General features: G+C 59.8%; 1 protein-coding gene across 13 annotated transcripts in view; it reads left to right on the top strand.

Moving 5' to 3' along the window:
* Positions 1–262: 262 nt before the first annotated feature.
* The window catches only part of AATK (apoptosis associated tyrosine kinase), a 39,764-nt gene continuing 14,231 nt past the window's right edge, over positions 263–25,795 (top strand). For 2 of the 13 annotated variants that reach the window (XM_044938673.1, XM_044938671.1), the window contains exons 1-2: positions 15,287–15,507; positions 23,612–23,745. In XM_044938673.1, the coding sequence (XP_044794608.1) occupies positions 15,348–15,507; positions 23,612–23,745 (294 nt within the window). In that variant the 5' untranslated portion in view covers positions 15,287–15,347. The other 11 variants (XM_025279673.2, XM_025279674.2, XM_025279675.2 and 8 more) reach the window with 11 other exon arrangements.

The following is a 25,795-nucleotide window of genomic DNA, read 5'->3' as shown; positions in this document are numbered from 1 at the left end:
TACCCCTCCCCGCGTTTCTGTGCACCTTCCGCCTCCCAGCGCCCCTCAGCCTCCGTGCCCCCCCATCCTCCGTGCCACCCCTGCGTCTCCGGATTTCCCATTCTGCATCTGTGTCCCCCCGTGCCTTTGTCCCCCCCGCATTTCCATGCCCCCTCAGCCTTCGGGTCCCCCCTGCGCGCGTCTCCGTGCCCCCCCCAGCTCGATAGGGAACCCCCCCCCGCCCCGACCCCGCGCGCGCGCTCCCGCCGGTGTTTTCGGACTGCACCGGCCGGGGGAGGCGCCTCGTCTGTCGCCGCCGCCCGCACCCGCACCCGCACCCCGCCGGCCCCGCGGCTGCGGCTGTGGGTGCTGAGCGGGCGCCGCGGCCAAGGCGCGCTCGCACCTGCGGCGGCCGCTCGGGTGATGGCGCGGTGCGGGCCTCGGGCGTCCTGAGCTGAACGCAGCGCCAGTCGGGGGATGCCAAGCCGCGCTGCTGGCTTTGGCCATGTCGTCGTCCTTCTTCAACCCCAGCTTCGCCTTCAGCTCGCACTTCGACCCTGGTGAGTCCCCTGGCCGCGCCCCTTGCCAGCCCTCTGCCCTCTGCGGCTGCCCCTAACCTGCCTAACTGCGGACATTGATGCTTCCTGAGCCGCTGGTTTTCTATTTTGCATGAAAATTAACCCCTTCCTCTCTCTGAGAGGAGCTGCAGACAGAACTACTTTCCCTCAGGAACCCCTGGAGGCCCGGAGGTGGGCAGGCCTAGGGGTTGGCACCTGCTTGTGGCCTCCAGCAGCCGGGGTGGGCAGTGGGGGCACTGCCTGTCCCCATGGAAGCTTCGATCTCGTGTATCTGGGGCAGGAGGGCCCGTGTTGGGCCAGGTGTCCAGGGGAGGAGGTAGCCAGGACTAAGGGCTCCAGGGAGGGGTGAGAGTGTTGCTGCCCCAGGCCCATGGACCCCCTTGCTGGGACTAGCATGGCAGGCTCCTCCCTAGGCTGGGAGTGCGTTCTGGAGAGCCCTGCCAGGCCACCCAGCCGCCTGCATGGGGAGCTGGGAGCCGTAGTCGACCCACGGAGCACAGTCTCAGAAGAGATGGGCCTCAGTGGATGCCCAGGCCCTCGGGACAGGGATGAGGCCGAGGTGGCGCTGTCAAAGCTGGCTGCAGGGGACATGGGGCCAGGGCTCTTCCCCCCCTTCCCCCAGGCTGGCGGCCCTGGCAGCCTGTTTACCCATGGCCGCCTGACATCCTGGCAGCAGTGGGCCACCATGGTGGGCAGTGGGGCCGGGGGCAGCTGAAGGCCTGCCTCTGTCGCCAGAAGGTGGTAGACTTTCTTCCCTCTGCCTTCATAGGCCCCACCACCCACCCCTCCTTGGCCCTAGTGGGAGATAAGCCCCTGCCCTGGAACTGTGGCCTAAGGGCCCAGAGTCCCACCCACTTGTCACTGGGGCTCTGGCACAGGCTAATCCAGCCAAAACAAAGCCGGATGAGCACATGATGGGCTCTCCTGGGTCTCCCTCCCTGGAGTAGGGCCCAGTTTGTGCAGTGATGCACAGGGTCCCCTGGGTCCGGCCCCATCTGAAGGCATTTGCTCTTGGGGGAGGGGAGCAGACGGCAGGTTTCTCTACTGGACTGAGGATGTGGGTGTCCCTGGCTCAGAAATAACTTCCCAAGGCGACTCCCAGAGCTTGAAGAACATGGAGTCCCAGTGGATGGCCCCGAACCTGGCAGTGGCAGCCCTGCTGGACTCTGAGGGCAGGGGTTGGAGGTGGGGGTGGAGGTGGCCCTCCTGAGCAGTCAGTCCCAGGCCCAGACAGCCTTTTGGGACAGGTATCCAGGTGGCTCCGGGCCAGTGTTCCAGGCAGCGTGGGTCCAGCCTTGGAACCATAGGCAGGGTGGGGGTGTGTGTGCCAGGACTGACCCAGGGATGGGGGACACCCTCCCCACGCCCTGCCTCTTGCACTCTTTGTAGGGCCCAGACCTGCCCTGCGTGGGTTCAGTACCCTCTCCCCCACCAAACACACACTCGGGTGTGTCCCAGCATGAGACCCTTCCCCCATCTTAGGGAAACAACTAGGCTTGTTCCTTTTGCAAATGTTTCTGTTAACAGCTGTGATCAGTGTAATTATAATGTGTCAGTTTAAGGACTTAGCAGGGGAAAAAGTTGTCAGGAGGAAAGGGGAGGTCTGCTCTTTTCAGGTGGAATGGAGGGGAGAGCCCTGCCCCACTGTGGGAGGGGCCCCCTGGATGGTAGAGGTGCATTACCTGCCAGGGTGCAGAACTCCAGGGCTCCATGCTGGCCCCCATGTGGGCATTGGGAAGGAGGAGAGGTGGGGTCCTCTGCCCTCCTGCTAAATGCCTAGCATTCAGAGCCCAGCTCCCACCCCTTGGAGTCCCCCTGCTTACCCTTGCCTTCTCGAGTCTCAGTTTTCTCATCTGTAAAAAGGGATAGCAGCGCCTACACCAGGCTCGGTTAGGGGTTAAGCACCCGATGAAAACCTGACCCTCCATGAACATTGGCTGCTCTTTTGGAGGGGGTGGTGTATGGAGACAAGGCCACAGTGGCATGTGGCTTTCCTCTGTCCCCAAAGTGGGGAGAGATGGTTTTTTTTGAGGTTGATTCCTGTCTAAATGGGGACCCTCCTTGGGATCCACCAAACTCAGAGGGCAGGGGACAGTCATGTTTGTGGCTATCTCAGAGTTTGTTTCTGTGGTCGATCTGGGGTGGACAGAGGGACCCGGCCTGGGCTGAGGGTCCTCAGAGTGTCTCCAGGCCAGGTCTGTTGCCTACTGACAGCTCTGTGTCCGTCATGGATGCTCTGGTAGTCTCCATGGAGGTGGTGACGACGGTGGCAGTTATGTAGAGAGTGACGGGGGCTGCGTTTGAGGCTCCGGCTCTCGGCACGTACTTGATTGCAGTATGGGTGCTGGGGGGCCTTATTTAAACTCAGCTCCTGCCTGGGCCACCATCACCTATCAGAGATGGTCAGGGCAGGCCACTGGAGGGGGCCAGGCCCGAGCATGTTCTTCTGGGACCACAGGCTGGCACAGGCCGGCATCTGGAAGGGCTTCCTCTTCTGGGGTTCAGCTCTTCCCACGATGTGGGTGACTTTGGGGGATTTCTGGGCAGTCACAGATCTCTGACCTCAGTGCTGTGTGGCCTTGGGCCAGTCACTCAACCTCTCTGAGACTCAGCTCCACATAGGTGAAACCTCACTCTGAGGAGACTGGGTGGGTGGGATATGGAAGCCAAGAACTGAGGGGTGAGGAGGGTGTCATGTGGGAGCCAGGAGCACCTGGGCGGAGCTGGTGGGGGAGGTGTGGCCTTGAGGGGGCGGGGCTTGCCTCTCACTGGCGCTCTCTGAGGCAAAGGGCCACCCTTTTTTCTCACCTTCTCAAGCCCTGGGGGGACTGGGTGCAGCCCAGGCCCTCAGCAGGTGCCTGGCAGGCTCAGGCCTCAGTCAGAGCTCTGCAGCCCAGGGCTGGAGCTGTCTGAAGACCCCCGGGGCAAGTAGTGGACCAACCCCTCCCTGATCCCATGGCCCTCTCTGTACCTCTGGTTCTTAATCTGGAACATTAATCTGGTTCATTAATCTGGAGGTGGGCATTACTGGGGTGCCTACCCCAGAGGGTGACTGGAGTGCTGGGTGCAGGCCAGTCCCCAGGCAGCACCCGTCAAGGCTGACCTTGGGCCAGGGGTCACGGTGGACCATTTGGGGGGACTTGGAGTTTGAGGAAACTCATGGAAGCCAGGGCATCCCCCAGCCTCTTGGTCGCGTCCTGCTGCCTGCCCACATTCTTGCCCTGATCTGGCTCTGCCGGGAGCACTCTCCACCGGCATTAATGCGTGTGCTGCCCTGGCTCGGGGCTGGGCAGGCTCGGGCTTTTGGGTGAAGGCATTGCTGGGGGACAGGGCACAGGGAGGGCGTTCTGGCCAGGCATGGTTTGACCTGCATGGGGACGGGTACACTCGGGGACTTGAGTGTTGAGAAGGACCCCAGGAATGAGTTCTTGCGGCCCTCGGGGTCCCATTCCATGGCTGATGGCCATGCACTCATGGTAATTCTCGAAATTGGTGGCCCATCGTTCACTGCCTGCTGCCAGTGGGGCTTGGCTGAAGGTAGATGCTCCCAGACGGGCTTGGCCCAGTGCGGGGAGGGCATCAAGAGCCAACACTTTGACGTGTGTCACGTCCCCTCCCCATGCCCGAGAAAGGCTGGCCCCAGGGTGGAAGCTGCAGCTATTGGGCTGAGTCTGGGGGCATAGGCCAGCTCAGGGCAGGAGGAAGGTTGCAGTATCCCCAGGGCAATTTCTTTGTATTCTGGAACATTCTCTAGGAAGCCAGACTATGCCTTTCTCTCAGAGGGGCTGTTTCTCCCCCACGCATTCCTGTGCAGCTTTATACACGCAGGTGCTCAGGCTCACACACGCGAACACACACGAATGCTCGCAGATGCCTTCATGTGTATGTATGATGCACAGAGCCTAGGCCGGGCTGCAGTCTCTTGGGGGCAGGCAGTCAAGGGCTTGGCTTGGCGGGGGAACCCGATCCACCCTCACCTTTGGCCCTCAGCCTCATCTCTGCTCTCACGTCAGTTGATGGACTGAGCCACCGGGTCCTGGTGGCCTGAGGCTTGGGTAGCCTGGAGCCATCCCTCCCAGTGGCTGGACCTAAAGGACTCCCTGCTGTCACCTGGCCACCTCTTTCCAGGGTGGGCTGAGCCTTGACCCCTCCACCTGCTGTCACTGTCCTTGAGCATATCTGCTGGTTCTCCATCCTCCTAATGCCCTACCTCCCCTAGGTGGGGGCGCCTGGGTGGAATGTGTGTCGCTTCAGTTGTGTTCAACTCTGCAACCCTATAGCCTGCCAGGCTCCTCTGTCCATGGGATTCTTTCTCCAGACAAGAATACTGGACTGCGTTGCCATGCCCTCTTCCAGGAGATCTTTGTGACCCAGGGATTGAACCCACGTCTCTTATGTCTCCTGCACTGGCAGGCAGGTTCTTTACTGCTAGTGGCCACCTGGGAAGTCCCTGGGTGGAATAGTGTTCCCTTAGATGCCCACCTGGAATCTCAGGATGGGACCTTGTTTGTAAATAGGGCATTTGGAGCTGTCGTAAGTTAAGATGAAGCCATCCTGGCTTCATCACTTAGTCGTGTCCAACTCTTTGCGACCATGGACTGTAGCCTACCAGGCTCCTCTGTCCATGGGATTCTCCAGGCAAGAATACTCGAGGGGGTTGCCATGCCCTCCTCCAGGGGATCTTGCCAACCCAGGTCTCCTGCATTGCAGGCGGATTCTTTACCATCTAAGCCACCAGGGAAGCCCCTCATCCCAGGTCTCCAGCACTGCAGGCAGACGCTTTACCATCTGAGCCACCAGGGAAGCCTGTCATCCTGGCTTAGGGAAGCCTAAATCTATGGCTGGGGTCCTTCCAAAAGAGCTGGGGGAGACTCGGAAGAGACGAGGATGTCCTGTGCCCTGTGATGATGGAGGCAAAGTGGGCTGATGCATCCACGAGTCAAGGAAGGCCTGAAGCTGGGAGAGGCGGGAAGGGTCGTGCCCTGGAGCCTCTGGAGGGAGCGTGGCCCTCACGTGGGATGTCCGGCCTCCAAGCATCAGACGGTCCTGTGCGCTGAGGCCCCAGTCTATGGCACATTTTGACAGCAGCCCCAGGGCACTCCTTCAGGGCGGCTCTGAGCCCCACGGGGCCTGGGCTGGGGCTGAGCCTGCCTCTGCCTTCATGCCAGCCTCTGTCTCCTCTGTGTAAACTGGGCCAGCCCTGCCCACCTGGAGGCGTCTTTGGAGGCAAGCGAGGGAACACGTGTGTAAGCGCCTCTGAACACGCGCGTTCACTGGACCACGGTGATGGGAAGCAGCCTCGGCCTGGACCAGCGCGCCCTCCTCTGGGCACCTTGGGCCTCACTCTCCAGCCTCTGGTTGCCTCTCGCAGAGGAACCAGCACCAGCAGGACAGGCGGCCGTGGCCTCCCCGCCCCCGGCAGAGGAAGCCGGCAGAGGAAATGAGGGCAGCGGACGCCGGGCCGGAGCCAGCTCCCAGGCGGCCTGTCTGGCATGTCGTGGTAGGCAGTGTCCACGCCGGGTCCCTGCCTTCCTCCACCAGGGTCAAGCTGGGGGGCCGGGGCCAGGTGCCCCGGGCTCAGGGAAGGTCTACGAAGGGTGACTCTGGGGTTAGACCAGCAGTCGGAGCCACGCGGGAGCAGCCACCCAGAGCTGGGTATGTGGGGGTTTCTGAAGGCCTGTGGGCTCCCCCACAGCCAGCCCGGGGGTTGGGGGGCAGTGAGCAGATGGGGGCTTGTACTCGAGAGGCCCCCTAGTCCCTGCTCCGGCTCTGCCAGAGGAAGCGGTGGGACAGGAATGAACGTGGCCAGGGCAGGGGGTGGTGCTGGGCGGCCCGGGGGGCACTTGTTGTGGGGTGTTTAAGGAGAGGTGGCAGGGTGCTGGCCAGCATCTGAAGGCTGGGGCAGAGTCGCCTCTCATGGTGGGATGTGGCCGGGCCTGGCCTTGCTCACTCCTGGTGAAGTGCACTGGTGCCTTCTCGTCCTGCTGGGAGGGGGAGTGGGCACATGGGCCAGCTGGCCATGGGTGGCCAGGGATACAGCTTGCCTGTTCTGGGAGCCAGGGCAGGGGTAGGGAACCTGAGCCCCAGACCCGGGCTCTGCGGAGGTCACCGCGTGCTGAGGCTGGCGTGGGAGATGGGCAGCAGTATGATGTTTCAGATGCCGTCAGGCACCATGGAGGGTCTTTGTATGGATGGGGTCATTGTGGAGAGGGTCCCGCAGGGCTCATGTTCTGCTCCTGCTGTTGTAAAATTCTGAATGATTTCACAGTGGGCCTTCAGATGCTGATGGGTTTGGTTTCCCAGGTGGCGGTGCTAGTGGTAAAGAACTCACCTGCCAATGCAGCAGACATAAAGATATGGGTTCAATCCCTGGGTCGGGAAGATCCCCTGGAGGAGGGCATGGGAACCCGTTCCAGTATTCTTACCTGGGGAATCCATGGACAGAGGAGCCTGGCGGACTACAGTCCATGGGGTCAAGAGAGTCGGACAAAACTGATGGACTTAGCATGCATGCATGCTGCAGATTGTGCAGCTGGTCCTCTTACCTGGGGACACCTGTCCAGTCTTAGGGTTCAGTTGGGAGGGCCCCGGGCAGGTGATCACTAGTAGGGGGCCGTGGTGCCTGTGTCATAGCTGGTTCCCGTCGGTGGGAAGCTGCTGTGATCCCAGGCCGTTGGTTTGGCTCCGCTAGCTGTGAGGCCCACCCAGATGTCCCGGGACCACCCTGGGAAGAAGGAATCCCACTGTGAGGGGATGCCACACACACAGGACCTACATACGAATGCGTTTCACTGGTCCTGCTGCTCCTCACCCCCGAGGTTGCTCCCTGCTGACGGTGAAACGCCGGGCTCTCGGCCCAGCCATCGACGGACACAGCCTTCCAGGATGCCCAGCTCTGGGCATCCTAGCACCGTCTCTTCCTGTCTGTCCAGGCTTTATTGAGATATGATTTCCTGTACCGTATGATTCACCCACTTCCAGTGTGCTTTTCACTGCACACACAGACACGTGCGGCCATGACCACGGTTCAGAACACTTCTGACCCCTTTGTGAAAGCCCCACACCCACCAGCTGCCCCTTGTCTGCTCCCCATCTCTGGAGGTCACCCATCTGGACATTTCCTACCTGCGGGCATGCAGCTCAGGGTCGTCTGTGTCTCTCTCCACGTGCTGTCTGGTTCTATGGTGGAAATGAGGGGAGTGGGCCTGGATCTGGGGGTGGCTTTCATGGAAGCTGAAGGTGGGGCCACCCCACGCAGACCCCTGCCCAGCACTCAGCCTCTCGGCCCTGTCCCCTGAGCCTTCTAGGAGCGCCACTGGGCAGCCTGACTCACCTTTTCCCCCAGCCTGACACACTCAAGGAGACGCCTCGAGTGCCCTTCTGGGGGCTTGTTGGCTGTTTGGAGTCATCGTCTGGGATTGCCCGTGGGAGCCAGGCCTGCCTGGCTGTGGGTGGCGTTTATATGCTCTGGAGCCAAGCCCTTGGTCAGAGATGGGCGTTGGGATGGCATCTCCATGTCTTCACCATCTCGCTGGTCTGGGGCCCTAGTAGCTGCAGGGCGTGTAGGCGCCGCTGGCATGAGTCTTTCCCGACCCCATGCTCAGTGGCATCAGATTGGTGGCTTGAGAGGGGCTGTGGTGGGAGAATTTGCACCCCAGGAGCCTGCAAAGGCTCCATGTTGGAAATCCCCTTCTGTTTCTTTTTTCCAGAAAGCTGGTTGTTAAGCATTACGAGAAAATCAGGGGTGTAGGCCAGTTTTTTTTTTTTTTTTTAATATTTATTTATTTGGCCGGGTCTTAGTTGCAGCGTGTGGAATCTTTCATTGTGGCAATGCTAACTCTGAGTTGTGGCATGCGGGATCTGACGGGAGATCGAACCTGGGAGCCCTGCATTGGGAGCACAGAGTCTTAGCCACTGGACCACCAGGGAAGTCCCTAGGCTAGCTTGTTAACCCCAGGAAGCCACCTGGAATCGTTTTGACAGGAGGCAGGCATCCCCAAGAGGCAGTTTCTGGCCCCTGGGGATGAATGACTTAGAGGGATGGCCCTGCTTCCTCTTGGGGCCACTCAGCCTGGAGGGAGCCCCTGGGTGGGGCCTGCTTGGGCGCGCAGGGCCAGGGCCTGAATAGTCCTGCTCATGGCTGAGGCCACACCTAGCCTGGGTCCTGCCCTGCCGTCCTGCTTCCCCAGCTCACCTCACACTACTTTCTGCCCCGCAGTGGGGTCCAGGCAGAAACTTGGAAGCCAGGATGGCAGGAAGTTCTGGGCTTGGGCTGCCCACCCCTCCCTGAGCAGCTGGTGGTGGAGTGGGAGCCAGCACATCAGATTCTGTTTTATTTTTCCTTCTCATGACGGGTGGTCCTGCAAGTCCTTTCTGAGACTCACTGTGGCTTCAGTGTGTTGCTGTGATGTCTCCTGGGTCTGGGGATGTGCCAGATCTGAGCCTCGCCGCCTCCAGCTTCTGCCCAGCTGCTCCCTGGACGCTCCCCTGCCCAGGCTTGTGAGAGGGACTCCTTTGTCTGACTCTGGACCCTCAGGGTGACCCCATGCCCCGCAGGTGTCAGGGTAGGGTCCCCAAGTGAGCAGGATGGGCCGGTCTCACCCTCCCAGGGGGTTGTCCTCAGGCCCCTGTAGGGTTGTGGAGGGACCAGTGGGGAAGCAGTTTGGTGGCAGTGGCCCTGGGAACAGAGAGACAGGGACATAGGGGGAAGTATGTAGGTGGGAGTGGGTGAGCACCTGTGTAAACGTGTGAGTGTATGTGCACATACGTGTGCGTGAGTGTGAGGACGTGGGGGCGTGTGTGTGTGTGTGTGTCCTCTCTCTAGGGGGAGGCCCAGGCCCCTGGCTCTCCTCTGCCCCTGGGGGTGAGACCCCTTGGGCTCCCTCTTAGGCTCTGGGTGATGCTGTAGCTTCTGACCCCGCTGGATGGCAGGAGCAGGGCTGACACCTGCCATGCCGACCATCCAGCCACCTAAGCTAAGGGTCTGAGGTTCAGGGCTGAGGAAGGAGCCCTCCTGTGTGGGCAGCTGCCGTGACACGTGACCCGTGGCTGCCGCGGGGTGGTGCCTCCCAGCTGCTTTTTCTCGTGTCCGTGGACTTTGCTGGGTCTGGATCCCTCAGTTCAGGTTGATTCTTAAGCCGGCAGAGCAGCTGCGTCCACTTAGCCGCCGGACACCTGAGTTCCCTTCCCTGGAGGAAGCAGTGCCCCCTGCCTTCCAGCCCTCCTCTCAGTCCTTGGGGTGTGAGACCATCCGGGTTACCTGCCCCTCCCCTCTGTCCTTGCAGCAGTGGCGTCCACACCTGTCTCTGTACATTAGGCCATCCAGACTGGGTGGTGAGGGGGTCTGGAAGGTTCTGGGGTGGGGGCAGGGGGGCACAGCTTCCCCACCATGGTGCCCCTTGGGCCCCGCTCACCTGCTGGGGATGGAGTTGGGGCAGCTGTGGAGGTGGGGGAGCTGCACCCCTGCTCAGAGCCGTATCCTGAGATGGGGTGGGTGAGCCTGGGTGGGTGTCTATCAGCTGGGACTGGGGGCTGTCCATGACTGCCCCCAACGCAATGCCAGCTCTTGGGGCATGGGCCTCCTGCAGATGCACCTTCATCCAGGGAGGCCCCCAAGGAGGCGGGGATGCTGGGGCCCAGTGACCAGTACGTCTGAGCTGTCAGGGCTCTGAGTTCAGTCGCCAGCGTCCTTTCGTTTCTTCACCTGCCCCCAGACATCTGGGCGAGGGAGGAGCAAGGACACAGATGGGTTGGGCCTGGGAGCTGCCTCGGAGGCTCCACACAAGCGCAGTGACCTGCTTCCCTTCCTCTTCTGGGCAGAGGGCCGCCGTGTCCCCATCTGAGGATTCTGTTCCTCTTGGGAGGAACTTCCATGTCTGGGCCCTTGGCCAAACCTTTGCCAAGAAACTGCCCCATGGGGCCGCTGGTGCTGGATCTGCCTTCCAGATGGCTTGTAGGGTACGGACACCCCTCCTGCTGGCCCCTGTCCTGGAAGCCCTCGACTCTTGCTACTTGCCTCAGCTGGGGTCGGGAGGTGGGGGTACCAGGGACAGTTGATGGGCTCCTGGTGGTCTGGGCAGGCCGAGCTCCTCCCCTCCCGCTGTCTGCTTGCCGCAGCCTTGTAACTCAGAGACGCCTGCCTGGTTGCACAGCTCCTTCCTGTACAAGATCCTGTTTGCATCACCGGGCTTGGGGGCAGGGGCACTGGGTCAGCATGTCACCCAGGTTACGCTGGTGACGCCTGCTGGTGACGCTGAGGTGAGCCCCCATCGGCTGCACCTGCACCAGGCAGGGAGGCTGGGGCACTGGAAATAGTGGGATGCGTGGATGTCTTGCTGAAGCCAGGCTTACTGTCTGGGCTTGGTGGAAAGGAGCTCTGGGGGGAGCAGTGACTCATCTAGGGGCACGTTGGGGGTACCCACCCTTGGGGGCCATCAGGGTTGGCACACCCCTGACTTGGTCTCTACAGGTGTCAGACTAATTAACTTTTTAAATTGAGGTGAAATTCATGTGCCATTCATATGCACACGTGCTAAGTCGCTTTGTTCATGTCCGACTCTTTGTGATCCTACGGACTGTAACCCACCAGGCTCCCCTTTCCATGGGATGCTCCAGGCAAAAATACTGGAGTGGGTTGCCATTTCCTTCTCCAGGGAGTCTTCCTGACCCAAGGATCGAACCCGTGTCTCTTAAGTCTCCTACGTTGGCAGGTGGGTTTGTAACTAGCGCCACCTGGGAAGCCCTAAATTCATATGACATGAAATGAACCACTTTGTAGGGTATGGTTCAGTGTTAGTACATTCACGGGGCTGTGCAGCTTCCATCTCTATTTCCAGAGCCTTCCACCACCCCAAAAAGAAGCCCTGTGCCACTCCAGTGCCCTCAGCCCCTGCCCACTGGACTTGCTTGTTCTGAACACAGGGTGCCATGGAGGAGCTGTAGAAATCACCCACGGCTCCTGCATCAGCTGTGCCGGGGCCGCTCTTTTCTCACATCCTCACCAACACTGGTTATTTTCTGCTTTAAATATCATGGCCGTCCTAGTGGCTCAGATGGCTCGCTTATTTTTCAGAGTGGAGGCCTGGCCCCTCCCAGCAGACTGGAAGACCGAGGCACTGGGCTAACTGGAAATGCTTCCTGAGTGCGTGTGTCTTAGGCTCCCAGGGATGTTGAGATCGAGCCAGGCCAAGGTACAGCGAGGGTGAAGGAGCAGTGGGGGGATGGCCACCAAAGGGCAGGTGGGCAGGTAGAGGGCTCGGTGAGGACTTGGGTGGTGCTTTTGGAAGATGGCTTCAGTCCTGGATGAAGAATAGCCTGGAAGCCACAGAGCCCCAAGGAGTTTGGGCAGGGTCGGGCTGTGGGTTGGAACTCAGTGGCCTTAGCGGGGCTGGACTTGGGCAGTGGACAAGAGGGATCCAGAGGCAGCTGGGGTATCCCACTTGGGGAAGGGATGGGAGGGACCCAGGGAGTGGGTTTGCCTTGAGGTGGATGTGGATTCTATGCCGTGTTTGGTTTGAGATGCTCCAGGACACCCAAGGGAAGGGCCAGGGCCAGGTGGTCACTGGGGTCTGGGACCCCAGAGGAAACCAGGGACCAGGGTAGGAGGTGGGGGAGTTGGGGAGTTGGCCCTGATGGGGTCAGGGAAGGGGTATAGGCCCAGCCTGGGCCTACTTGGGGAGGAGGAGGAGCGGGTCCAGCCAAAAACAGTGAAGGGAGTGGCTGAGAAGGTAGAGGGTGTGGGGGCCATCCCAGGACCCAGAACACAGCCCAACCTGCTGTCCTTCCTGTACTCTGGCCTCGAGATGCAGCCACAAACAGAGACCCTTCGAGTGGGTCCACTGACCTCAGGATGGCTGGAATCTCTGATCCTTCTCTTGGCTGATCAAGGCCACCTCCACCTTCCACGTCTGTGTCCCTGGGGAAACCTTGCTTACCTCCAGCCAGGGAGGCTCTTCTGGGTGGAGGTTGAGTGTGGGAGTCGGGGGCAGAAAGGGACCTATGGAGACCCAGGACCCTGGGACATCAGAACAAGGTCTAGGCTCTAGTCTGTGTATGCTGAGGCCGTAGGGGTCTTTAAAGATGGAAGTGATGGGGATAGGCGTGGGTGATAATTAAATAAAATTATACACATCTGATTCTAGACGTAGTACATGCTTATTGTAGAAAATCTGAAAACTGCAGACGAGAAGGTATTAACCACCCAGAATTCTACCACCCAAGACAACAGCCGCTGTTCACATTTTGAATTATTTTCTTCCAGTTTTTTTTTTTTAACATGGTTGTGATCAGGATTTATAAACAATTCTATGTCCTGCCTCTTGTTTTCAGCTTTACTGAGGTATAATAGAAACAGACTAAACAGCACATGTTTAAAGTATGGGATTTGATGGATTTTGGTGTACAGATATGTCAAAACTCATGAAATATATTTATTTGGGAGACCCCATGAACCCTTGCTGCTGCTACTGCTGCTAAGTCGCTTCAGTCGTGTCCGACTCTGTGCGACCCCATAGACGGCAGCCCACCAGGCTCCCCCGTCCCTGGGATTCTCCAGGCAAGAACACTGGAGTGGGTCATGAACCCTTGACCCTATAGTCAAATAACAAGCATTTGCTTTGAGGCCAACTGTTTCCTTGTGTATCCTCCCCTTTAAAAAAAAAAAAATTATTTACTTATTTAGGCTGCGTTGGGTCTTAGTTATGTCATGTGAGATCTTCTATTGCAGCTCCCTGGGCATGTGGGATCTTTCTTCCCTGATGAGGGATCAAACCCACCTCCCCTGCATTGCAAGGCAGATTCTTAACCCTGGATCACCAGGGAAATTCCCTTCCTTTTTAAAAATTAGCACGAAGTTGTTATTTCCTTGTTTATTTAAAACATTTCCTGAAATTTACTCTCTATGGCTTCTTTTGCAGATGTACCATTGTTTTTATTGAATCCTTCTTTTATTGTGACTATTTAGGCTGTCTTTTACTCTTATAAACACCACTGCAAGGAACATCTCTGTGAGATGTGATTCCTGCCTGCGTCATTAACATGCTCCTTCCTTTGTTTTTATTCTGGATTTGTGTGCCATCCGGGCTGCTCTCTCATTTGAATTCCCAGCCTGGGAATTACTTGGCCTGGGAGTTGGCAGGTCTCCCAAGGCCTTCTCGCACGTCTCCAAGTTGCTTTCTAAAGGCTACTCTGACTTACATCCACCAGGGTGTCTGGGTAGCTAGCTGGTCCTGGTGTGCGGGCTTTGGCCAGACACCAACTTCTAAGAACTCCTGTGGTCGGGAAGCCGATATCCGGTGTGACTTCATTTCTTTGATTGTGGATGAGGCTGCACGTTTCCTTTGGACTAGAGAAACTGTATTTCCTTGTTTGTGGCCGGCTGTGTAGAGTTTGCCTGTGTATGTTTTGAGATCTTAAAGTATTTTTATATTTTGTTGATTGTGTTCCCCCCAAAAGTAGTAACATCAGTCTTTGACAAATTTTCCGTCAATCATTCTTCCTGGTTTGTTGTTTGCCTTTAATTTGGAGCTCTATGGGGCTGCCCTGATAGGAAAGAATCCGCCTGCAATTCGGGAGACCCTGGTTCGATTCCTGGGTCTGGAAGATCTGCTAAAGAAGGGATAGGCTACCCACCTCAGTATTCTTGGGCTTCCCTTGCGGTTCAGCTGATAAAGAATCCGCCCGCAATGCGGGAGACATGCGTTCAATCCCTGGGTTGGGGAAGATCCCCTGCAGAAGGGAAAGGCTACCCATTCCAGTATTCTGGCCTGGAGAATTCCATGGGCTGTATAGTCCATGGGGTTGCAAGGAGTCAGACACGACTGAGCCACTTTTGCTTACGGAACATACATTTTTATGTGGCCAAACCCGTTGATCTTTCATGATGCCTTCTATTGCTTTCAGCTTAAAAATCCCTCTCCATGAAGAAGGCTGATATTTACCTACTTTTTCTCAGATGCTATAATTTGACTCACTGATGTCGTATCTGAAGTTATTCTGGAGTGTGGTCTGAGATGAGACAGCTGATTTCCCTGGCCCGCTCCTCAAGTCACGGGGCCAGGTGTTCTGTGCAGGTGGGGCTGGGCCTGGCTCTGGGCTGTGATTCTGTTCCTCACCTGTTGGCCCATCTCCGCCGCAGAACCATGTGGTTTCAATGATTGTAGCTTTTAGGCATGTTAAGACCTAGAAAGGCAAGATGCCTCTCTCTGCACATTTTCTAGTTTCTCTCTCCTGTTCAGAGCTTCATCTGTTACAAGGCTGTGGATCTCGTTGACGGGCGCCTGGGAGGGGATGAGGGAAGTGGGGTGACCCAGGTCATGTGGCAGAGTCCTCTCATGGACTCCGCTCATCTGACTTTACCCCTACTCATGGGCAGTGCAAGTCACTTTTTTTTTTTTTAAACTATTTTTTTTTTAATTTATTTTTTAAAATTTTGACCGTGCCTGCAGCTTTGGGATCTTTGTTCCCTGGCCAAGGATTGGAACCCGGGTCCCCCCCAGCAACAAAGTGCCAAGTCCCCACCCCTGGACTGCCAGGGAATTCCCACAAGTTACTCCTTTTACCAGAAGCCTGGCCTGGCCCCTGGTTCTGGAGCGGCACCATACCCGACAAATGCTCTTTTCCCATCTTCCTGCCAGCCCCCCAGAGCCCTCCCTGGAGACAGCCTAAGGCCAGGACCAGAGAACGCCTGCACTGAGGGCTGTTCACCAAAGGGGTACTGACGGCCATCTGCTCAGGGGAGCACCCCTTCTGTACCACTTGCAGGGCCAGGTCCCCCAAAACAGAAGCCCCTTGATGAAGGGCCCTGAGACCTCCAGTGTGGGCCCTGGGAGGATCTTCTTTCTGCTAGGTGTCCTCCCAAGGGACTCCCAGGTCCTGGCCCTGCAGCCCCACCCCAGATTAAACCAGGCTCCCTCCTTCCTCCCCTTCCACGTGCATCCACTGAGGGCTAAGGGTGGGTGTGACTCGCACCCAGTCCTGGACCCCAGACCCCACTCCTGCCCCTTACTTACCTGCCCTCCCAGCAGGATTGGACTGGTCCTGGAGAGGGCCTGTCACATGGCAGGTGTTACTGTCATGTACCTGGGGGACAGGGCAGGGGCAGTGTCCCAGAGGCAACACCAGGCAGGTTTTATGGGGGGCTGTGGGATGTCCAGGAGGCAAAGAGGGCCTGGGGACACAGGACCCTATTCCTGGGGGGTCTCCAGGCCCACCTGTCTCCCCTGGGTTCCCTACCCCAGTTTCAGGCCCTTGAGCTGATCTGGGGGGCAGCAGAGAAAATGCAGGAGCGGGGAATCCTCAAAGGAATGTGTTGAACTTAAAAACAGCAGGAACAGCAGAAAGGGGGACTGGGGAGGGAAAGGGGTGGAGGCCCATTGGTGGACCCAGGGTCCCTGCTCTGGGAGATGTGCCTGGCTGCAGCTGCATGGGGGGCTGTCACCCTGAAACAGGCTGTAGTCAGACTCCTACGTGTGCCTGGCTGAGTGGTGGTGGGGCGGAGCCAGAGAAGGGTAGTTCTGGGGGGAAGCTGGGTGGTGGGAGTGAGATCGGACCCAGGAGGCCTTGGGGGGGTCCTCTCTGAGACCCCGTTTGCTCATCATAAACTGGAAAGTGGCCCTTCCTAGCAGGGAAGGCATCCCTGGGAGACTGTCGGGACACCCCGTAAGCGTGAGTCACTATTCCTAAACGTGGCCGTGCAGTTTTACAGAATATGGTGCTTCCTTGGAAATGGCTGGGCGGTGTCTGGCAGTGCTCAGGCCTCCAGCTGGCGACGAGGGCAGGGTCCCGTCCGAGTCGCAGAGGCTGATGGAAGCCATGGGCCTGCTGGGTCTACAGGGAGTTTGCTGTCTGTGGTGCTTCTGCAGTGGATGGAATTATTATTTTTAAAAAGGATAATGAAACAGGGTTCACGGCTATCAGTCATCTACCCCGGAGGGCAAGGCTGAGGCAGGATCTCAGCCCAAGGGGTGGCCAGGGACATGGGGCAGCTCAGGTCCGCTTGCTGCTCTGGCTCGGACACTGGGTGTGTTTGTGGGTGTTGTGGGGGGCTGGTGGCTGTCAAGGTGAGCTGGTGAGCATTTGCCAACCCCCCAGGGTGTGAATGCTCCCTCCCTACTACCCTAGGCAGGAAGATGGGATAGCGCCTCGTGGCTCCACGTGCACCAGCTTTGTTGTGATTGTTAACGGGTGTTTGTATTTTGCAGGATGGTGGCTTTCACAGCCTGTGTTTCACATGAGGGAGCTGGACTCTCACTCCCTTCCCACATGAATTTATCTGATTAAGTAGAGCCTTAATCACAACAGAAAGGAGCTGCTCTTACTCCCAGAAACATGGTGGGGAGGTGGACTGGCAGCTGCGCTCAGGGAGCCCTTGCCCCAGAGACCCCCGGCCCCTGTGAGGTTTCCTTCCAGAATCCCCGCCCAGCACCTGCCTCTTCCAGCCCTACAGGCTGCCGTGGCCCCTCCAGGGGTTTGGGCCCAGGGTTTGCCCTGTGCTCTCAGCCACCCACAAGCGCTGCTTCTCCCTGTGATGTCACCACCCTGTTCCCAGTGCCCTGGCTCCTGCTCCAAGTTCCGCCCGCAGAGCGGGCAGGGGTCCCGGCTGGCGGCCCCAGGCTCCTGTCTGTAGCTTCCTTGTTTGGGTGAAGGCAGGCAGGCTGTGTGTCTGTCTGGTGACCTTAGATGCAAGTGCCCCAGAGGGGAAAGGGACTGCTTCATGCAAGTGAGCCCTACAATGGTGGAGGGGTGTGTGCAGACACCCACGGCCGCTTGGCAGGAACCTAGCCCATGGGGTTGACTCGCCACCCAGCCTCCTCCTGGTGAAGGGCTTCTCTGGCCACCTGTCCCTGCTTAAAGCAGCTCAGATTGAGGCCTCCTGCCCTGCCCAGAGTGGCTCTGATGGGGACCACCTGCCCCTACTTAAAGCGGCTCAGATTGAGGCCACCTGCCCCTGCCCAGGGTGGCTCAGATGAAGGAAGCTTGCAGAGCAGCTCCGGTGTCTGCGGGCTGCTGAGGATTGGGGAGGAGGCTCCAGGGACTGAGTGGGGCACATGGCAAGTGAGCGGACCCGGGAGACCCTGGAAGGCAGGGTCCAGGGTTCAGGAGGCAGGCGTGAGCCGAAGCAGTGAGAGCCTCACCCCACTCCATGGGGGCCACACCCCGTGAGTGTCCTGGCCCTGCCTTGGTGGCGCTGAGGCTTGGACACAGCCAGGAGGAGGTCTGCATAGCCCCAGGGTAGACCTGGACAGTGAAATGGACCCTAAGACAGAACTTTCCAGCACTCAGCCATCCTGCTGTCCTGCCAGGCTTGCCCTGTGTGTGCTGAGCGAGCCCTCCCCCATCCCAGCTGGACGGAGATTGGGGAAGTGGGGCCTGAACGGGCTCTGGGATCTGGGTGCCCGTGGGGGCTACATTTCCTGCCTGGAGGTGGGCAGGTGCAGGGGTGGGGGGCTTACTGAATGGGGTACAACCAAGGTCTCAGGCTGCAGGGCCACCCCTGACCACTCCCAGCTGATCTCGGTGGTCTGAACTTCACCTGGGTCTGCAGGTTTTTTTTTTTTTAATTTAATTTAAAAAATTTTTGGCCATGCCGGGTTTTCGTTGCTGTTTGTGGGGTTTCTCTAGTTGCGGTGAGTGGAGGCTACGCTTCGTTGCGGTGCCTGGGCTTCTCTTGCTTCAGAGAGCGGGCTCTAGACACGCGGGCTTCAGTAGCTGCGACACGTGGACTCGAGTGTGGGCTCAGTAGTGCTGGGGCAGGGGCTCGGCTGCCCTGTGGCTGAGGGATCGAATCCGTGTCCCTGGCACTGGCAGGCCGATTCTCAACCACTGGGCTCCCAGGAAGGTCCTGTCTGCAGGTTATTTTTATGATCTTGGCAGGCCCTCTGGGCAGGAGTGTGCCCTCTGCTCAGCCAGCATTATGCTTTTCAGCCTACACTTCAACCCCTTGCCTGGGGCTGGACTGATGTGGCGGAGGGCAGGGGGCATTCTACTGCACGCTCGGGGTCGGGTGGCTCCATTTCCAGACGAGGAAGCTAAGGCTCCCGGCCCCACAGCTGGTGAGGGGCAGGGCTTCCAGCCCAGGGAAGCCCTGCTGCGCCAACCGCTGTCCTGCCTGTCCCTCCCAGCCTAGTTCAGAGCTGTCCCAGCCCAGCCTGGGGAGAGTGAGCAAGTGGCCTCTTCCCACCACAGCCCGGAGCCCCCTCATACTGGTACAAGGTCATGAGGGTATACAGGCACGCCAGGTGCCCATCTCTGGTGGGGAGGACCACAGCGCTGGGCCCCACAGAGCTGAGTGCCCCAGAAGACAGGGGAGGCTTCTCAGGGAGCTGGTCTTCCTCTGCCTAGCAGGTCCCCTGTCACCCCTGGCCCTGACTGCCCGCTTCCTGGAGCTGCACTGGGTACCCCAGCCTGCAGGCCCTGACCATGAGCTGCCCTGGGAGCCACTGCCCCCACCAGCGCCCTCTGAGGCGGCGCCTGTCCACGCATGGCCACTGTGTCTGTGGGGCTGGGCTGCAGCTGTGGGCGCCAGGAGGGTCTGGCCTTGACTTCTGCTTTGGGGGTAGGGTCTTGGGTCAGGGATGGGACCGCTGGTGACGGTGCTGCAGAGCTGGGTCCTGTGATGGTGAACAGGACCCATGGAGGCCCGGGGAAGCCCCGAGTGGGGCCCAGGCACAGCCAGCCAGCGGGGCAGCACCTTAGGGAACGCCTGTAACACAGGATGTTAGCTGCGGCCGTGTGCCAGGACGCTGGTGGGTCCCAGATACAGCAGCCCCAAGCTTGGACCCCTGAGCGGCATGCATCCCGCTATGTCAGTACCCCCCCAACCAAGCAGGGTATTTGTTTCCCACATCCAGGGGCCTACCCTGGCCACCCGGAGGGAGCCTGGCACCTGACACCCAGCCTTGCAGCCCCCAGCCCCACTCCTGGAGCCCCTCATGGTCACAGAAGGGGGTGGGCGTGGTGAGGTGTGTGCTGGGCTTCGCACCCACATCCAGGGCCTGGAGTTCCAATCCTTGCTCACCTGCCCAGTGTCTTCAGGAAGGCTCTCCCTGCTGAACCCTTGGACATAAAACAGCCAGAGAGTGCCACCTGGTGGGCAGCAAGGACCCCACCAGCTGATGCCTCACTGCCGAGGGTCCCCTGTGCCACCATGGTCAAAGCTCAGGTGAGGGAACCGGGACCCAGCTGGCCTGCCCTCCCGCTGGCTGTGTAGTCGTCCCCCAGGCCAAGGTAGGGCGGCAGGCGTCTGGGCTTGGGGTCTGGTTGGAAGTGGGCCTTCAGTGCTGGGCTCGAGTGGGGTTAATAGTCACACTAGGGTGAGTGGCCACAGTAGGGCAAAGGGCTCAGAGTCTGGGAGCAAAGCTGTGGCTGGACACTCGCTGCTGCAGAGCTGGATGACTTGAGGTTTGTTCAAATGGGTTTTTCCTCCTTGAAACAAACAACAAAGCCGTTTGCTGCTGCCTTTGTCTTCCTGGGTCCCCGCGGTGTCGTGCTGGTGATGACATGATCTTTCTGCTGTGTGAGTGGCCTGGCACTGGGGGGATGGATGCGGGGTCATGCTGGAAGTCTCCCTCAGTGGATGGAGCAAGGAAGGACATGTGTGCAGGTGCACAAGCACAGACACACGTCCGTACCCACCCGTGCACCGTAGGTGTGCCGGGTGTTTGTGACCCCGGACTCCACCATCCGAGGCGGGCACCTCGGGCTCTTCCTGCTCCCTGTCCTGTACTGGCTGCAGGGTGTTGCTTATCTGCTCCGTGGAACGAGTCCCCGCCTGCAGCTGCTTTGCCCCCTCCTCGTCCCCTACTGCCCCAGCATCAGCCTGACGGGCCGCGGTGCCCTTTGTGGCCCTGGCCCCCTTCCCTTCCCATTGTCCGTCAGCACAGGCTTTTGGTATTTCCAGTCCTGGGTGTCTGCCTGGCCCTTGACACAGAGAGCGTTCCTGGCAGTCACCCCTCTCGCTGAGGTTGTCACAAGAATGAAATGAGGTGCTGACCCCTCTTGCCCTCTGGGAAGAGGTGGGTCATGAACAAGACCCCACACGGGTCTCGCTGGCTGTTAGTGGATGTCCATCCTGAGGGTACATGTGAGGCCTTCCCTATAGGCGTCTTTAGTGGGTGGTGGAGGGACAGTGAGCTGGAGTCAGGACTGGGCCCACTCAGGCCCTCAAGGACCATTCCTATCAGCATTTGGATGTGTCCACAGTTCTCCAAGTCTCAGTTTTCTTACCTCTAAAGTGGCATGATGATATCTCCTGAGAAGACTTACTGAGGGCACTGGAAGAAAGGGTATGTGTGTGTGTGTGCCTGTGTGTGCACACGTAGTACCTGTAGTGTGTTCATGCTGTGTTGACACAACAGACCTTGGTCTGTTTCACATGTTCATGGCCAGCAGGGCCTGGGCTGTAGGCGCCTGCCTGTGGGCATGGAGAAAAGGCTCTGGAAGTTGAGCCGGAGGTGCTGAGGGCGCTGGCTGCTCCCTCCTGGGGGTGGCCGGGAAGCAGGACTTGAGTGAGTGAAGCCTACATGTGGGAGGGGGTTGAGTGGCCCCCCTGTGTGGCCTTGGGGTCTCGGGGGTGACCCTGGAGGGGACAGGTCTGCCTGCTGCCCAGGGGCTGTTGGAACCCTCCTTCTCCCCCCAGGATCATCCCCTCATGCTGGAGGGCAGGGCACGAGCTACCTGGGGACCGAGAGCAGTCTCCTAGCTTCCACGGGCCTCATGACCTTATGTGCAAAGTGGCTCTGAGGGTGCCACTCCCGTCACCTGCTGCAGTCTCGGGGGCAGGGTTTTGGCTGTTCCAGCATTGGCAGGGATCCAGAAACTGGCTTGTTTTATAGATTTGAAAATTCAAGTCTGCAGCCTCTCAGAGCCACTCCTGGCTCTGCCCATCTGTTTGGTCTCCCCATCCCCGCAGGTCCACTTTCAGGGACGTGGGCATTGGGTGGTGGGGGAGGCCCACCTGCCACCCTCCTTCTGCTGCTGAGTCTGGAATATCATGCTGAATAACCCCTACCCTCAGCCCAGTTTTGTGACCAGGGCCTGCAGAGGGATTGTGGGGACCCACAGAAGGGCTGCACCCCAGTACTAGCACCATCAAGGAGACTGAGGGTGGAGGCTAAGGCTGGCCACCTGAGGTTGCCTGGTGACTGCTGCCTCCTTCCAGGCCCTGGGACCAGCCAGGCTAGGGAGGTGCAAGGGTGCGTGAGCTGGCGGAGGTGGTGGGAGGGGAGCCTGCTGAGTGCCCATGGGTCACCATGGCAACGGCACATCCTTGGGGGCTTTTGTGGCTTCCTGCGGCAGCCAGTGCTGCTTGGCAGCCTGCAAGTACAGGTTATTTGGGTGGGAAAGCCCAGCCCGGGGTGGGGGGGGTGGCCTTACACAATGGGTGGGGTTGTTGTGTTTGCATATGTGCCCATGCACGTACACACACCTGAAACCTGGCCTGTGGAGGCCCCTGTGAAGGTATCTGATCATAGCCCCACAGGACTGGGGGACACAGCCCACATTTTGAGGTCTTTTGTGGGGGCAGGCTGAGCTGGTTTCCCTTGCCATGGTGACCCTTCCTACCTGGTCCCCCCAGCCCTGCCTCTCTTCCTTGTATGTGGATATCCAGAATGAGCTCAGAGGCTTGAGCAGGAGTCCAGGCCACACTTGCCATTGTTCCAGCCTCTTGGGCTCACACTGCCTCCAGGAAGCCCTCCCAGATACCCCATTAGCTGGCAGCGCAGAAGGCCTGAGAGCAGAGGCACATCAGTCAGAGGTCAGTTGTGATGCCTCGGGCAGTCGCCTCACCCTCACTGAGCCTCCATTTCTTCCTGTTCAGTGGAGACAGGCATGGCAGCCACCTCGGTGCCCGTTAGGACCCGGTGAGGTGCTGCTGAGACCTGCTGTGACCTGAGGGACCAGTGATGGCAGGTGGGGTGACGTGGCTCTGAGGGATCAGCTATTGGGAACTGAGGGGTTGGGGTGCTTAGTGGGCAGAGGAGCTGGGGGTAGGCAGGAAACCTCAGGGGCTGAAAGTCCTCAGACAGAGAAAGTCCCTGGGGAAGGGGCATGCATTGGAGCTGGAGTGGAGGGACAGGGGGGCAGCCCAGGGGTGGGGCTGCCAGCCCAGAGTTTAGGGGACATCTGGCTGGCCCCACCACCACGTCCTGACCACGACGTCCTGTGGGCACCAGATGATCTGAATTTCCCTAGAGCTCTAGCTCAGCGGGGGCATGAGGGCAGCTTGGAACCTTATCTTGGGGGCCATGCTTGTGTGTTTGGGGGGTCACGTTCTGCTGTCCTGGGCACTATAGTTTACCTGTCTGGTGAGGGTGAGCCATGAGGGACTCACATGGACCAGGTGTTGCAGAAGACAGGATCCCACTGTCCTCAGAACAGAAACAGCACTGGGGGGCCCTCGGTGGGCAGTCAGTGAGAGGGTGACTTGGAAATGCCAGGCTGCACGGAGGAGCACTACTGTCTGTCCTTCTTGGGTAACGTGACATCCCTGTCCTCAGAGATCAGGTCTTGTGTCTCCTGGCCCAGAGCCTGGCATGTGGCCAGCAGCCAGGCCCTCAATCTCTCCCACTCAGTGGGGCCTGGGTCCCCCTCCTACACCCCCAGGGTCTCATGGCCTCTACCAGTTTCACCCCAGAGCTAGGGCAATGTGACAGCCCCAGGGGCCTGCTCCAGAAGGGCCAGTGTAGGAAGGGGTTCCTGCAGCCCTGAGAGCCTGAGCTCCCTGGGGGCTGTCCACGAACCCCCAGAAATGGGAACTCTGCCAGCCCTGTGTCCCCTGGCGAGGCCAGTGCGGTGCCCAGGGGCCGGCCGCAGATGGCAGCCTTGGTCTGCTGTGGCCGCCCCCAGGGTCCACCTGCCCTGGGCCTAGCGGCTGTGCCTCCAAGCACCGGGTCTTGGAGCAAAAAAGGGTGAAGGTGCTAAGTCTCAGACCGCAGCAAGTCGGGGAGGCACAGAGCCAGGGATAGGGTCCAGCTGGCCCCTGAGTGCCCCTGGGGGCCGGGTGCAGGTGGGGATGGGGACGCAGAGCTGCTCGTCACTGCTCTCTCCCTCGGCAGACGGCGCCCCACTCAGCGAGTTCTCCTGGTCGTCCTCCCTGTCCGTGGTGGCCGTGTCCTTCTCCGGGCTCTTCACCGTCATCGCCCTCATGCTGGCCTGCTTGTGCTGTAAGAAGGGCGGCATCGGGTTCAAGGTGAGGGCTGGGGGTGGGGGGCTGAGGACGGGATCCCCAGGGCCAGCCCTCTGCCATCCACTCGGCACTGGCCTGCCTTCCCTCCTGGGGCTGCCTGGGGATCATGGAGACCCAGGCCTGGGACCCCATAAACCCCTCTTCTGGAGGCAGCTGACAGAGGCGTAGGGGTTGTCAGGGACCCCTCCCACTGCCTCCCCCAGTTTGAGTCTCCCCCATGGGGACAGGGGCTCATTACCATCACCTCCCAGCTCAGGGCCGGGCCTCCGTGGGCTGTGCCTCCAGGGACAGTGAGGAGGGGCCTCAGGGTGGTGGGCGGGGGCTCTGTGCTCAGCAATTCTTTGAGTCTCTGTTCATTCGAATCAGCAAAGGAAGACCAAAGTTGCCCAGACACACTTGCCATCCTGCCAAGCAGCTCTCTGGCTGGGGTCACCTTACCCAGGGGTTTTTCTGCCCGTGAGGAAAGGATTGTGTGCTGTGCAGGAATCATGGAGCAGGGATAGCAGGAGTCGTCATTGCTGTTTCTGAAGCATCGGCTGGACACTGGGCCACCTTTCCTCAGGCTGCCGCCCTGGCGGGGCTAAGCTCCCGGGTCATCCTGGGCTGGATCCCAGGGCCGAGGTGCCTCCTAAGGAGGGTAGCCGAGGGGCATCCCCTGGGGTGCTGTTCCCCAATCCTACAAGTGCCCTCGGCTGCCCCCATGTTCAGCTTCTGGTCCTCTGAGCGTGGAGGACCAGGAGAAAAAGCTGGGAACTGCGGAGCCCATCTAGGGCCCCCGCCCCCAGCCCCGTGGGCCGAGTTCTGCAGACTTAGCACATCGTGCTGCCTGTGGTCATTCTCCCGCCCCCTCGGCTGCCCCTCCCTGGGCTGGAGGTCAGATTCCTGGGCCGGCAGGGTCAGGGGGAGGGCTGTCCTGTGGCCCAGCATAGCGCCACTCTCCACCACTGTTCCCGTTCCGAGTGACCCACTCTGCAGCCATGCCACCCTCCTTTTAGAAGGTAGTGCCCTCCCCACACGTGTCTCACCACTTGGGGGCCGGGAGAGCTGAATCCGCCTGGTGCTTGCCTTTTACCAAGGTATCTCTGCCACACTTCATGGCCAGGTCATTCTCCCAGAGCCCTCTGAGGGGTGGGCTGGGGAAGCTCAGGGCCTGGGCAGCAGGGCCATGGCCCCAGGAGCCTCGGGTCCACATCCAAGCCCCTGTGGTGTCTCCATGATCTTCAGGCACAGTGGGCTGGGCCAGAGCGATGCTGGCATTTTCCTGGAGGATCCTGGCGCCAGGCGAGGTGGAGGAGGGGAGGGCTGGGCTGGGGGCGGGGGCCTGGGTCGGGTTGTATAAGTCAGCCCCTCCTCAGGGTGCTGTGAGAACAAGGCCCCAAACAAGGGCCAGCGTGGCCCCCTCCTACCCGTGCCCTCCTCACCTCCTGGGAACATGGTGCCCGGAACATTCCAGCAGCAGCGCGCTTCCGTGGGAGGGCCAGCCTGTGCAGCAGGCTCCTGCCTGGGCTCCCCCACCTGGAGCTGCACTGGGGGAAGGGGCTGGGCCACGATGCTCACACTGTCCTACCTGATCGCCCGCTGTGCTGGCTCCATCCGGCGGGCTTCCAGGTGGCAGCGTCAGGTAACCAGCTGGGGCTGGGGTCAGGCCCCTGGGGGTGGGGGTGGGCATCTGTGCCCTCTTCAGAGTCCCACCTGGGATTACAGGGCAAGGAGAGTGGTTCTGATGGCCCCAGGGTGGTCGCCTGGGGAGGGGGAATCCCTTGTAGACCTCGTCCCCAGCGGCTCCATTGTCTCAGGGTGCAGTCCAGGACAGGTCCACAGGGACACCCCAGAGGGCTCCCAGCCTCCTCCTTTTAGCCGAGGAAATCGAGGCCCAGAGAAAGCAGGGTCCTTGGGTCTCAGCACTGGGGGAGGAACCCAGGCCTCCTGGCTCCCAGGCCGGCTGCCTGTCCACGGGGGTGGCCCCACTGCAGCTCTGGGGAAGTCCTGCGACCCTTGGCTTCTGTTTCCCGCCTGGCAGTGGTCAGTCCAGGTCAGACAGGCCTGTGGCGCT

The sequence above is a fragment of the Bubalus bubalis genome, chromosome 3 (assembly GCF_019923935.1).
Source record: "Bubalus bubalis isolate 160015118507 breed Murrah chromosome 3, NDDB_SH_1, whole genome shotgun sequence".
NCBI classification, from domain to species: Eukaryota; Metazoa; Chordata; class Mammalia; order Artiodactyla; family Bovidae; genus Bubalus; species Bubalus bubalis.
This window is presented reverse-complemented; position numbering and strand designations above follow the sequence as displayed.